Source organism: Coptis chinensis, chromosome 3, assembly GCF_015680905.1.
Source record: "Coptis chinensis isolate HL-2020 chromosome 3, ASM1568090v1, whole genome shotgun sequence".
In the NCBI taxonomy this organism is placed as follows: domain Eukaryota; kingdom Viridiplantae; phylum Streptophyta; class Magnoliopsida; order Ranunculales; family Ranunculaceae; genus Coptis; species Coptis chinensis.
Genome location: NC_141458.1, coordinates 103,274,906 through 103,289,828, shown reverse-complemented (window position 1 = coordinate 103,289,828; position 14,923 = coordinate 103,274,906). Strand labels below are relative to the sequence as shown.

At 36.5% G+C, this 14,923-nt stretch overlaps 1 protein-coding gene across 1 annotated transcript; it reads right to left on the bottom strand.

Moving 5' to 3' along the window:
- Positions 1–1,373: 1,373 nt before the first annotated feature.
- Positions 1,374–12,135, bottom strand: LOC147512357 (Nitrilase/cyanide hydratase and apolipoprotein N-acyltransferase family protein). The gene is made up of 10 exons (XM_086595330.1): positions 11,906–12,135; positions 11,709–11,825; positions 11,405–11,629; positions 11,009–11,102; positions 10,334–10,408; positions 8,267–8,345; positions 3,995–4,010; positions 3,233–3,313; positions 1,928–2,010; positions 1,374–1,785 (listed from the first exon to the last, which is right to left on the bottom strand). The coding sequence occupies exons 1-10, from the start codon at positions 12,110–12,112 to the stop codon at positions 1,707–1,709; spliced, it is 1,056 nt and encodes a 351-aa protein (XP_086451456.1). The 5' UTR covers positions 12,113–12,135; the 3' UTR covers positions 1,374–1,706.
- Between the last annotated feature and the right edge of the window lie 2,788 nt (positions 12,136–14,923).

The following is a 14,923-nucleotide window of genomic DNA, read 5'->3' as shown; positions in this document are numbered from 1 at the left end:
TGGGTAAAAATCCATGAAAAAAATATATGCCACCGCCAAATGCAATCAAACAGTAGGTAGCCGAAACCCTATCATAATGCGTTCCAACTTACCGTTTGCGCTAGATCGAAAAAATAAAATAAAATTACCGTCTGCTGTACATAGTTCCCCAAAGCACGGAGTCGTCATGACCACGTGAGCACAAACTTGAAAGTAAAGAAAGGAAGAAAAGAAAAAGACAGTGAGTGATCAAGAAGACAGACAGGGCAGCTTTAGTTAAAGAAGTTCTACTCTACCCTACTCTACTCTACCATTTGTAATGTAATGAAAAAGAATGTGCTTTTAGCGATCCCAAGAAATCGGTCCACTGTCGCTATCTGTGTGAACAGAGGCAGAATGAATCAGAATGCTTTAACCTGAAAAAAAAACACCCTGATCTAAAACATCCTCAGTTTTTCTACACCAAGATGAAAAGAAGATGGGTTTCCTACTTTTTCCTCTGGCTTCATGTGCAACCATCAGCAATCACGTTCATGGCATGCATTGCTTTAGAACCACTTTGATTCAACGCTGATGTGTGCAACTTCAGCCAAGTGTGCATGAATACCTTATACCTGTGTATCCTTTTGTATGAGGAAAATCTTTGTACCATTATCGAGAAAAAAGAAAAATCCTCATAACCTCGTTCCTCTTCATAATTTTAGTGGACTTCTTCCCCAGAGGCCCAAACACTTCACTTTAATGGTAATCTAAGTATCTAACTAGATATCTTATTATGATCAAGAAAATGCTTTTTTCCCCTGTTTTTTTTATCAAAACCAGCAGATAGTTCATGCCTTCAGATGATGTTGAAGGTTTTATGCATTGATCAATTACAAGCTGAATTAGTTCAATGTCTTCAATCACATATGCACATTCTTTTTGCAGGTCTCTTTTATGAACGAAACTATATGCAGGATACATATCACCAAGTCCCCTACAAGTTAACGAGTAAAGACTAATAATGTCCTTAGAAAACAGGGATGGACAAAAATACAATTTACACTAAAGACTAATAATGTCCTTAGAAAACAGGGATGGACAAAAATACAATTTACAATGGCCGAAACCATATTGAGATATTAATCTCCGAGCACATCTGCCCATAATCTTTCCTCACAATCCACATAATACACGTTCTAGCATGTAGTGGATAAGGATTCAGATTTCAGACAAGAAACAAAGATCTCAATACCATCAGAACGGCCCAAATAAATTTCAGCAGACGAGCTGACAACTCAAGATTCTACTAAGAGCTATATCAACTGTAAAGTGTAGTCCAATATTCTACTAGACCAGCGTGTGTACATCTGTGCATTAGATGAGGATTTTCCATAAATATTACTAGATGAGGATTTTCATATGTATGTCTTATTATTCGAGATCTCATTCAACGACCCCAATATCACACAAGGGCTCAGATTCCTTCCCCGCAGATTTTCATTATTCACTGACGTTAGAATGTTATATTACTAATTTAGTACATAACTTCACAACCATACACAAACAGAAATTCAGAAATTGGTCTGAGCAATTCTAGTTTGTTGTTTACCTACTAAAACAATAACGTTATGTTAAACCGACACTTATGCATTATTTCCAATCTAATTCCATCTCATGCATCCACCTCAAACAGAATTTGCTTTATTCTACAGTACGCCCTTGGTAGAGTGAATCCAAATCTAAGTTCATTGACAATTCAGCCTTTGGATGTCAACCAACTGGTACAGATCTCCCCGCTTTTGACACGCTAAAGGAAGGTTTGTTCTGTAATAAGTAGACAACAGAAGATAGGAGGGGCAGTAATATAAAAAAACAACTAATAAAAAGGAGTAAGCAAAGGAAGGTGACCGAAGGTAACCAGACACTAATCAGGTCAAAATTATGTTCTGAATTAGCGAGAAAGTACCTTCTAAGCTCAACTTGTGAATAATCAACCTCCGCTATAACTGTTGCTTCATCATGCTCTGTTGTTGCAAGTACCTCACCAAACTGCAAACCATAATTCAATACGTTAATAAAACTTGTACTTGCCATTGCTTATACTTTTCCATTGAGTTATGAAAGCATTATATACTATCAGTAAATGATTAGAAATGCCTCAACTAGAGTAGTCCGTGGTCACAATTTGCAAACCCTTGATTAGGTATATGACATCATTTCGTAGAGCCGAGGCACAAGGCAAGGTAACTTAGCCACCATAATAGAGCCTAGAAAAGCTAACTCTCTCTCTCTCTTAGGCAACTTAAATGCAGTACCATCTCAGTAAGTATCAGAAACATACATCTTCATATACTTGCAAAGTATATATTCTGATAAGAACTTACAACAGTTGCATGCAAAAACTTATTCCTCAAATTCACAACTAATAAACATAAATTTCCTTGTTCCTGAGATAAAATTGATATTCTTCTGTTGGTCACAAAGTTTGACTTCAAATAATCAGAGTCTTTCCAAACCTGAAAATCTCTATAGTTAAACCGTGTAGAACAAGTCCAAAACACGAAAAAGCGGTAATCATTTTCAATTCCAATATGACTTTTGAGTTTTATCAGGCTGTAGAAATATACATTTCACTTGTCTTGCCAACATTTGACAGCTTACATTCAAATCTCAAATCTCACGATACCCACAAGTTTAAATTTAAACTGAGAAATTAAACTGAAGCTATAGAGTTGGGTAAAGTTGAACACTTGAAATATATTCATTGTCAACAATCTTATCAATTTATTTGTAATCTTATTACATAAATACATGTTTTTTTTATAGTATAGTATTAAACTCTTATCTATAAAGATTTCCAATTTTTTTGTTCCATATTCTATCATTACCAGCGTGGACAAATAGACTAATGCAAGCACAACTACCACAAACATTCTTCTATAAGGTGCATTTCATTGGGGAAATATTACATTTTGACAGGTAACACAACTTTTAGCAGTCCTACGAGTTCTTACTTAGGATGTCTAGTTGTTTTATGTGACCTAAATTGTGAAAGCTTAACTTGTTCAAATAAATCGGAATCTATATCTAGTTTCTGATGAAAAACTTAATTCGCGAATAGCTATTCTTTTGTTGTGTCATGCTTTAACCAAGTGTCTGATATGACCCTGTGCCTTGGCATTAGGCTTGCATCCTTATCTACACCAACGTGTATATTCTACAAAATTTCACCAGCTTAATAGAAACTACACTTCGATGCTTTTGTACTTACTGGTCCAACAAGAGTGGAATGACCCCAGGCGACATAACCACCACGAGGATCACGAGCAGGTGAACATGTTGCCACGAATAACTGCAATGTGAAATTTTCACCAAGTATTTAAGAAGAACAAAATTACAATAAGTGACAAAAAAAATAAAGATTCGTTGCTTCTGACTGAAATTGGACTGGTAGAGCAGTTCAACTACAGAACTTTTGAGCACGAGACTTTGGTGGAAGAGAGGAGAGAAAAAAAACACAAAATATTGCACTGCTCCACACCCACTTCACAACATGCACAGTGCCAACAAGTTCCTAAGTGTAAAACTTTACTTTTCATGCAAAGGAAATATACGTTAAGTTGATAGACACTCTAGGGGTGAATCCAAGTTTAAATCACAGGCCATGACTATTCAGAACAAAGAAACAATGACTGACCAGTAATGTAGTACCCTAGCTCAGCTTATCTATTCAAAACAAGAGGAAGGATGTACAGTGTCCCCCACTCAGACATACATGAACAAATAAAGGTGAAAATGAAATTTCAAATTTCCATTGGACCAGATAAGTGTATTACCTATGGGGCCGACTTGAAGAGTACTAGTACCTTATTTAGGTCCCATAAACTACAACAGAGTCAGAAGCATACTTACAGCTATATGACTATATCACAATATTGATTTCCCAAGTAAAGATGTCTTTTAAATATTATGCAGCTCCCTACTTGTTTGCTGAATACAGAGAAGTAGACCAGCAAGTATGACGTTAACGTACCTGATTATCTGTAGCCCTGATAGATGAAAAAAAAAATTAAAAAACATCAGTGAGTAAAATAATTTTCAAACGACATGGTCCAACTACTGCTCAAGCTTTTTTCTTTGCATTATTCAATATATATAGGCAAATAACTAAAGATAAAGGATCTAACCAGATCACCACTTAGGATTGTGTTGTGCATAGACTAACTTGTTAAATAATTAGCTTATTAGTTAGCTCATACACTTTATATAGACACAGACCATTTCAATAGATGAAACGGTTCGAAAAGCTGCTTCTAATGAGTGGAAAGTTGCCAAGAGGTCCTTAATACATCCGAGTCAAGTATGAATTAACGCATAGTATCAAGTATCAACTGTTGGAAAATCTAAGTGTGAATAGAAAGTAGTCCCATATATGAAAGATGATGTATTTGAACAACTTTAGGAAGTTGGTCTAGTGGTACACATTTTGGAATCCAAGTTGGATGTGTAGGGTTCAAACCTACTCCCTAACAAAATAGATATAGGAATATATTAAATATTATATGGTCTATGATTGGGCCTTGGGGGTCTTGGACCTGGACTTGTATGGTTGGGACTTAGTTTTTATTTTCGGATGTCATAGACAGTTATCAAGAAGTTACTGACGGTTACTTTTTTGATAACTATCATTCTCTTTTCTGATTGTTATAAAACTCTTTAAATATTGTCTTGAAGAGACCTGCTTGAAGAGACAAAGTGACTCTTGGAATAGACATGGTGGCTGTTTGAAGAGACGCTTTCGTTTTATTTAAACCCTTGTCTTGTTCATTCAAAAAACACTTGAAAAATATCTCTGAAGAAGAGAAAAGAACTTTTGAGAGTGACAAAAACGTCCATGTCTTTTCTCCTCGTCGATTTCTGAAGTTTCATTGAGAGTACAAAAATCTATTAAAAGGTTCACTAGGGCTTTGAAGTTGTGGTGCTATGATTTCGAAGTAACTGATTGTTGTATCCTGGGAAGATGACACCTTAAGAACTGTGAGCAGGTGAAATTCATCTTTAGGACATTGCACTTGCAATTCTCAATCATCAAGAGTAATTTCTTTTATTGTTATTTGTTTTATTCTGTGAAACATCATCTTCTTCATTCATACTATTATCTATAAAGTTTTGTTTTGTTCAATCATTCCATATTGGTGAAGTGTGGTTCCAACATCAACACAGCTCAAAAGACAAACATGCAAGCAAACATAAGCACCGACTAACAAAGAAAGAAACCCAAATATAGGAATTTAAAGGAAAGTAATATATCAAATGCCCTCAAGGATAAGCCATTGGTTGCAGAAAGCACAACGATGTAGAACATTAGTCAAGTCTGTCAGTGTCATAGGCGTGCACCTATGTTCTTTCTCCATGTTATGGGCGTGAGCCCCTTAGTTGAGTCCAAGCCTATGGTTCAAGTCCATTAGTTAGTTGTGACACATGTCGTGTTACTATTGGTTTATGCTTTCTAGGTTTAGTTTAAATAAGGGTTTGTAATTAGGGTTCCTCAGTGTTGAAGTTTATGTGATTGAGAGATTCAATAAAAGAGTGTTTTTAGGTTTTCTTTAAATTGTGTTTCAATTTAAGTGTAGATTCTATTAAACTGAAGTTTCCGCCAGTCAGAACTATATTATTTGGTATCGGAGCAAATTAATTCCAAGAGTTACTATTTATGATACTGTTCACCGAAAGCATTGTTCATCAGGCACTATTCACCGCACAACTGTTCACCCAGGTACTGTTCACGACGATTTTTTTTTTGAAAAGTCAATTTTTTTTGTGTTATTATGGTGAATAACAAAGCAACTCAAGGTCGTCCTCCATCAATGGATACTCGCATGTTTTGTTTAGAGGAAAACATGAAAAACATGACACAAATGTTTCAGAACTTTACTGCAACAATAGCCACAATACAGAGAGAGGCGCAACAGCCGCCACCACAACAGAATAATGGCTCAATGGTTTCAGATATTGATGATGCGTCCTTGCAGAGTGCTGGTACAGTCCCTCTTCTAAACCCTTTTGCGCCTATTGCTCTAGAGAATAATGGCGGGGAAGGAGTTGTTGGAGAGAATAACGACATTCAGGTTCATCCCCTGGGTGTAGTAGGTGATCATATACCACCTATTGTTGGAGATGGTCAAGGTGATGAAGGTGTTGGTGAACCCCCTGTGCGTGTTCCACCTATAGTGCCACCATTAGTCCAACAACTACCTATCGTGCGCCCCCAAGGGCCACAAGATTCGATTTTTCAGCCAAGGTTAAACCCTAATGGCCAAAATCGAGGGCTACCAATGCAAGAGGCAGCTAGAGGTGTGCGTCTTCCTCCACAAGAGTGTGAGATTCCGCGTGTTAATCAGGTTCGAGGCAGAGGTCGTGGTTACCAACGTCCTGTGCAGCACTGGGTTGATGGTGATAGGAATTTTTGGGAACAACCCATTCCTCGCAATAAGGCAAGAGAATAGGGGTCGATCTCCATCTCCTCCTTCTCCTTCTACTGACCGAAGTGGTCGTAGAGCAGATCTTGAACCTAATTGCCAGGCAGGTGATTTTGAAAAGTATGACCATTTTAATTATTTTGATAAAGATCATGGTGTTCACAATATTGATAATGGGGTTGTTGATGTTAATCGTTTCCTCCGAATATTGGAGAGGAGTCAGGCAGGTGATATTAAAATCGATGTGCCTACTTTTGATGGTAAACTCGATCCTGACGAGTTTATTGATTGGCTTAATCAAATTGAAAAGACCTTTGATTATAAAAACTTAGATTATGGAAAGAAAGTTAAATTAGCAGCCACTAAGTTGAAGGGTTATGCTTTGGTGTGGTGGGATGAATTAAATCTGCAAAGGGTTAATTAAGGTTACAGGCGTGTTTGCACTTGGGCTAGTATGCGCCGAGAGTTACATGCGCATTTTGTTCCTAAACAGTACCATCAAGATTTATTCATTCGTCTACAGAATTTGAAACAACAGTTGTCTTCGGTTCAAGAATATCTTGGCGCTTTAGGTTGTTGTGTACTCGTCTTTGGGTTGGTTGAAACCCGATGAACGAGGGGTGGGTCGTTATTTGAATGGTCTACGCAAGTCAATTCGTGAAGCCCTTATCATGTTTGAGATTGAGGACATGCCTGCCGCGTTTAAGTATGCATTGCGTGTTGAAAAAGTGCTTTCACCTTATACGACTTCTGCACCTTATACTGGTTCTACAAGTGTAATTACAGCTATTACTCCTGTGTCAGCTGCTGGGACATATAGTGCTGCTAGAAAGTGCTTTGAATGTTGCGTTATGGGTCACATTGCTGCCGAGTGTCCTAAGAAGAAGAAGCGCCCTGTTTTATTAGTTGAAGGTGAAGATGAGGTCGAAGATGTGGTTGCCAAGCTACCTGATCTTGTCCTAGATTTCCAGCATGAAGCTTTGTCAGTGTTTCCAACTTCAGACTCTCCACTACTTTAGCTTGCGGACAAGCTAAAGTCAACATGGGGAGAATGATATAGAACATTAGTCAAGTCTGTCAGTGTCATAGGCGTGCGCTTATGTTCCCTCTACATGTTATGGGCGTGAGCCCCTTAGTTGAGTCCAAACCCATGGTTCAAATCCATTAGTTAGTTGTGACACATGTCGTGTTACTATTGGTTTACGTTTTCTAGGTTTAGTTTAAATAAGAGTTTGTAATTAGGGTTCCTCAGTGTTGAAGTTTATGTGATTGAGAGATTCAATAAAATAGTGATTTTAGGTCTTCTTTAAATTGTGTTTCAATTAAAGTGTAGATTCTATTAAACTGAAGCTTCCGCCAGTCATAACTACATTACACAATGTCAAGGATTAACTCTTTTCTAATCAAAAGTGCACAAGTTGCAACTTGATTCAGTTAGAATCCACTTCACCATTGCACTTTCTTTTCTTGATAAGTTTTCAATTTTCCATTTGATTTCACCATCCTATTATCAGAAAATTCTATTTCTAGTCATTTACACCAAAATTAGACACCAGCCCATGACTCACCTCCTTGCAGGTGCTACTATGACACTATCATCCATAACAAACAGTATTTTTTTTTTGATAAACAACAAACAATATATGCAATTAAACCATGCAATATGCCAAAATAGAAATTTAAACTTTGATATATGACAATAACTAGTATAAATGACATAATTACACATCCTCTGTAAGGGTTTAAAGTGCAGTGCGACTTTTTATTCACACTACTTTCACTTTTTTGATAAAATCAAGTTTCTACTGACAAACAAAATAAATTACCTTGCTCTTTGTAATAACTCCCAGTGCAAGGGACCTGTTGTCATGTTAAATGCCCCAGGATAGCATAGCAAATGAGCACCTGGTCCAAAGTCATCAAATTCCGATGTGATTAACATAGTTACACCAACAAAGAAATCAAGAGTGTAAACGTGTCGTAAAAATGTACTTTAGACACTTGTAAATTGCAGAATGCCTTATTTTCAAGTAAAAGACGCATAACTGAGCCCACAAAAGAATCAAACTACACCACATACACTAATTTAGTAGATCTGTGTAAAAGCATGTTTAAACATGCGCTTCTGTGAATCACCCGATCTCCACCAGACCTATGCTGTCAAAGGCGGCTCAAGGCGCCAATGTTTAGTGAAAATAGTGTAGATTATTAAAAAGGGGTTTCCGAGGCGGGGGCGGCACTTGGCACTTGGCTAACCGCCTCACCCCTGACAACATAGCACCAGAGTCAATGGTGGATCATCTATCAACCAGCAATGATGGCATTCCTCATCAGTTATGAACTATGTTACATTGACACAGATAGGTGTGTCCGTGTCCAACACGGATATGAACTGTCTGACACGGCGATATATAAGATATTGAGGTAAATCACATACAAAATGTGCCCGACACAGACACGAGGATAAGTATCCAACACCATTTTTTTTTCTTCAAAATATGGCGTGTTCCTGTAACATAGGCTATTAAGGAACGAAACCTACGCCCTCACCTATTGTATTTGACCACGAGATGCCACGAGTTAAGAACAAAAAAGAAAAGAAAATAAGAGCTGTCGTTGTGTTCTCATGCCCTGATGTCATTCTGTTCTAGCTATTATTCTGATACTCTGTTTACATTAGTTACATTAGTTAGTAATCTTAGTATGAAACTATATTCACAAAAGTGCGTACAATTTTGAAATTCCACCATGCATAACATCTCGAAGATAGTAGGATTACTGAATGAATGACTTATGCAAAGGCCAAAACTGAGTTATATACTTGTATTGCAGTTGTTCCAACTTCCGTATAAGGAGAGTTTCGGCTGTGGTTTTTGGATGTTATGGTTTGATACTTGATTTTGAGAAAAATGGGAACAAGCAGTAGATTGCAACTCTTTGTAAGTGTGTTCCTGTGTTAACCAAATCATAGGGTGAATTGGACCAGCACAATCAAATGCGTTCAGACATGTCGAAAATTGAAGCCATCTTTATAATCGAGATAAATGCCCCAATCAGATTCAAAAGAATACCAGAATTGAGAGAATAAGAACAATAAAAAATAAAATGATGTGAAGCCCACAAAAGTAGATCCTCCTACCCCCACAACACATGGACATACTGCAATAGGACCTGTCTATACAGATTACAGACTGTGGGTCCATTACAATAGACACATAAACTTGTGTCAGAGCAACATCTGTCCTAGCATAATTTTGAAGGAACTCTGGTACATGATGGAACCTAAAGAATGTATTACTATAAAATATATTACCAATGTCAGAGGAAACAATAAATGATACTAATAGTCTTTAGTTTGCCACAAATTGTCAATGTGATACCCTCAACTAAATGAGTAACTACCAAACGAGAATATTATAAGTTGCTCAAGTAATAACCAGTGACGGACCCAGAATTTTTCTTGAGCCACATATCTGAAAAGTGAAAACCGGCTTGGATAGGGAAAATTTCAGCCTTTGGTGTTTTCAAACAGCTTGATAAGTTAGAAATTTCTGAAAATATTGACATTTTTATTGTTAAATTTACATGAAAAACTAAATTAAAACTTTAGAAGATATAAATTTTTTAGTCTAGATGTAGCTTTCAAATGTTTTTAAAGTATGCATAGGCTTATGCATTTATTGATGGTCTGACAGGATGCGGTAGAGTATTATGTTGGACATTCAGTAAAACTTGTTGGACCTGTGTCCGCCCTTGGTGATAACTATCATGTCATGCCTAACAAAAGCTACGTCAATTTACCAAGGAGGGAAATTCAAAAGCAAGCAACAGAATACCATGAAGACACAGAACCTAATAGATCCATTTACGTAAATTCTGAAAGAGATGCAAACCTCTCGCTGCATACAACATTGCAAGTTCCTCAAAGCGGATGTCATAACAAATCCCTATACCAATCCGCCCTACATCTGAACCAATAAAATTGGTTGTCATTTTACTGGTATTATCCACATCACAATTACGAAAACTGATGACAATAAATGGGATAGAAATTAGAACATTCTTGTTTATCCATAGGGTTCCAGGACAGACTCAGAACAGAAAGTCCATTTGATCTCCTGTGCCCCAGGTCTTCAGAAAACAGTGATATATCAAAACGTATTAACTCTGTTATGTTTCACTAATCACTATACAATCACCTACAATATTACACTCGCGTAAGGATCCAAATGCAAAAATTGCATATTTTCTTGGAGTGGGAGTAGTTTCAGTATTTCACACATGTGGGACATAATATACCAACCCTTAGACCCCTAACAAACCAAGAACAACATGCATAATGTGTGTATCAGGGTATGTGTGTAGGTAGGTAGGTCTATATGTTCCTATACACGAACACAGTACCTACGAATTTTCCATAGGGACACTGTATTATCACCTTAAAATGCAAAGCTAAAAAGTATGAAAAACATGTGATTGCAACATTTACATGACCTAAAGAAATAAACAGTTTGGTTCAATGATACAAATCTTGAAGAAAATTGAGAAAATCAGAAAGTCCTCCAAACCTGTGTCCACGATGGTAGGATTTTCCCCTGCTGTGAGAGTCTTTGACTCCTTAAAAGTGATTTGCCCAGGAATGTCAATGTCAAAAAGATGTAGCTGTGGTTCAAATTCATAACTAATTAGAGAGTTTTCTTGATACACCTCAAATTCATAACTAATTAGAGAGCAAGGACATGTTTCGGTATGGGGAATCTGGGTGTACTTGGGTATTTTGGGTTTGGTCCGACCAATAGTTGTTGCTGTTTGTTTTGGTATTGATGCAATATATGCAACGCCTACAACTATATCAATTTGATATCTCTTTTTAAGCTATAGCATGGTCGAGAAGAATAAAACAGTAACGAGTAACAAACAATAGTGAATAAAGTAATAAAAATAATAAAGATTCAGTAATAAACCTTTCTGTGTTTAGCCCTCAGTACTCCATCTTTGCCAAAGACACAGCATGTATTGTACAACCGCTCACCATAGCGTTCTGGAATAGAACCACCAACTATAGTAATCTGGAGTCTCTGAGCAGCTTCAGATAGCATTCCCGTTGATGGAGACGCATCACCACCAGCGTCAATATCCTCAGCATATACTGGGAAGCTATCATTTGAATATGGACTGTTCCATATTTCCTGATATAAAAATAATTTTTTTTATAAAATATAACACAAATGTAGTACCCACATTAAAAGACAGTTTTCTCAAACTTACAGGCAAGACAACAAGTTGTGCACCCTTTCCTGCAGCTTCTTCTATTGCTTTGCGAGCATGCGCAATGTTCCTCTCCTTGTCTTTCGTCACTGACAATTGGCATAGTGCAATCTTATACTGAAAATAATAATAATAATCAGAGACTAGACACTCATAAATAAAGATGACCAAATAAAAGTAAAAAAAGTAAATCTTACTTTGGTTAAAGGAGGTTTGGCTAATTCAATAGCAGGTGGAACCCTGGCTTGTTCAGGCTTAAAAGAACTAGCCATACCTGAAACTTTACTATATAAACGTTTCTTTAAGGGTTCAGAAAGAGTGGAGGAGAATGGATTGAAGAATAATAAGTGATTTTTTGAATGGAAGGTTGAAGAAAATTGGACTAGTCCAGCGGCTGCTTTCATTTTTCTGCTCAATTCCCCTGCGTAATCTTGGGTTTATTGGACCATGGGCCTCCAACCTGGGTTGGGCCTTGCAACATTCCACTCTCTACAAAATAAAGATACTTATATTTATTATTAATACCGCCGCCGTGTGTGGTTTGGAAGGATTTTTGCATGTGCAAGAACTACGACTAGTAATCTACTATGTCTAACAAAGTAACAATAAATTTTTTCAAACAAAGGAGGTTGAGAGAGAAGAGAAGAGCAGCAGCAAGTTCAACTAACGATTGGAATTTTCCAAGTGATGTTACGCTTGAAATCTTATTAAGGTTACCACTTAGGTCGCTCTGTTGTTGTCGTTTTGTATGCAAGTCCTGGTTTAATGCAATATGTAACCGTGATTTCACGAAGATGCATTACTTTAGAGCACTGCAAAGCATGTCACCTTGTGTTCTATTCTCCACTGTGGTAGATGATTTTTATTTGGTTGATCACCAAGTTTTTGACGACCATCTATTGTCAACAACTTCTTACAAGCTCAATTATAGTGAGTTTAATCAAATATTTCCCAGTTATTGGTATATACTAGCCATTTGGCCCGGCCTATGGCCGGACTTGCTACATAGATAGCTAATGACTCAAAAACCTAAAATCCACTTGAATAAATAATATATGTATATTGATAGCATTCACTGCTTAAAATATATATATATATATATATATATATATATATATATATATATATATATATCGGTTTGTTTGCCACTCTTATAGTGACACCCTTATCTCACACTTCTTCTCGTCCCTTTCTCTTCTCTAGATCATTCTAATTCACTCAAATATCCGATATTTCAAGATTTTAAAGTATTTCCTAAAAAATAAATGTTTGATCATCTCTCACGGTCGCCCTCTTCTCCACTGAAATTTTCGAATCTAGAAAAATTGTTTACCAAACAATTAATCAATTTTCTTATCAACAAGAACATTATTCAGCCACATTATTCAGGTCCTCGAAAGTTTCAATTTTCGATCTAAGCTTCTTATAACTAGATCTCGCTTATGAACACACAAGAAATTTTCGATCTAAGCTTTTTATAACTAGATCTCTTCGATGAAGCATACGGTTTGGCATACAAGAGAAACTCACCAAAGCAAAGTCCAATCTCAAGATGTAAGCAATAAAACCTCAAATCTATTTTATAATATTTATTCATCCTTTTTATTTTTTATAATGTTTTCTCGGTTTTGGATAACATCCGTAAGTTTGCTAAGAAGAGTTTACCACCATCTCAAATCGGTGTGCTTCTTCGATTATCACAAGATCGCCAGTCAAAAGTGTTACTCGTGCTAAAGATCTTGCATATTCTCAAGTCCCACCACTAATCCATTTTGTTTTCTATTTATTTATTCACTTGTTTTTTGTATTTTAGTTTTAAAAATGGTTGCTTTATATTGTGGGGTTGTAGGGCTTGCACCTAAAATTCCCGGCAAGATCTGTACCATTTTGATTAAGAAGCCGCTTGCTATCCATAAGCATTTGGAGAGGAACAGAAGGATAAGGACAAAAGTTTAGGCTGATTTTGGTTGAGAGCAGGATTCATAAGCTCACTCGCACTACAAGAGGACCAAGAAGCTTCCCTCATTTGAAATAGTGAGTGGACTCGCACACATTGTTTAGTTATATACAGTTGTTGTATGCACTTATTAGTATTGATGTCAAATGATTCATATTTTATATGAACTCAATGTTTTGAGAAATAATTGGTGAAGTTTGGGTTTATGGTTGCAAAATTAGAGATCCGGCGGCTTGATGCATGTCTCTCGCTTCACGCTTAAAGAGTAGACAATAAAATCAATATAAACCTATACATTCCGGTTCAATGCATTTTAGGTTTAAGCTTCCTACCAAAAATCACTTGGTTCTATGTCAATGCCTCTCGGGTTATTAGAATATGGTATGTAGTGTCTTAAGTTCTAACTTCTAAGAAATGATTGTATTTTAATGTGAAACTTGGTGTTCCTCCCTTTATGCTAACTTATTTGCTTATCGCTCATTTGCCTATTGTTTTAATTAAGTCCGTGGTTATGCTCAAAGGCAATGATATATTTATGTTTAATAATTGTAGATTTAGGTCTTAATCCATAAGTTACCAAAATGGTGCTTGCATGCGTTTTGTATTTTTCATAATTGTTCAATGTATAATGAATTATAATAAGTTGGTTCTTGAATGTTAGAAGTCTTGCTTCATTCGTTGTTGTTGGTTCTTGAATGCTAAAACTTAAAAAGTCTTGCTTCATTTGTTGTTGTTGGTTCTTTATAGACCATGACTTGTAGGTAGGACATTTTCCTGATTTTATGGGAAGGTGGTTCTCGATTATAAGATCCCGCTTCCCATGTATTTTCTCAATTATAACACCCCATCAAACCTCTTTTTGGCTTTTCTGATTTTATTGAAATGGTATCTAGTGCTATGATATCGAGCTCTTCTTTTATGATGCTATCTTTCACGTTAGTTTCTTACTTATATAAAATCTGTTTTAGATGCTTGTCTAGCTCATCATCGATGCTTTTTTTTTTCTTTCTTTGTGCAAAGGAATCCACCAAAAGACTTTGGTAGCTTAGGTTGAATTCCCCATGGGCCGGGTGAAGTTCATGTTAAAGGTGTCCCGAGCTAGTTAGTGTCTTTAGTACCTTAGTTTAATGGGGAATGTTTTTACTTGTTAAACTAAGATTGTTCTATTTAATTTTGTGAGGAAAATGGAAACTATTTTATGTTAAAGAGTATTGTGCTTCCGTTGATTTTGATTCTCTCAATGGGCATTAAATTTGGT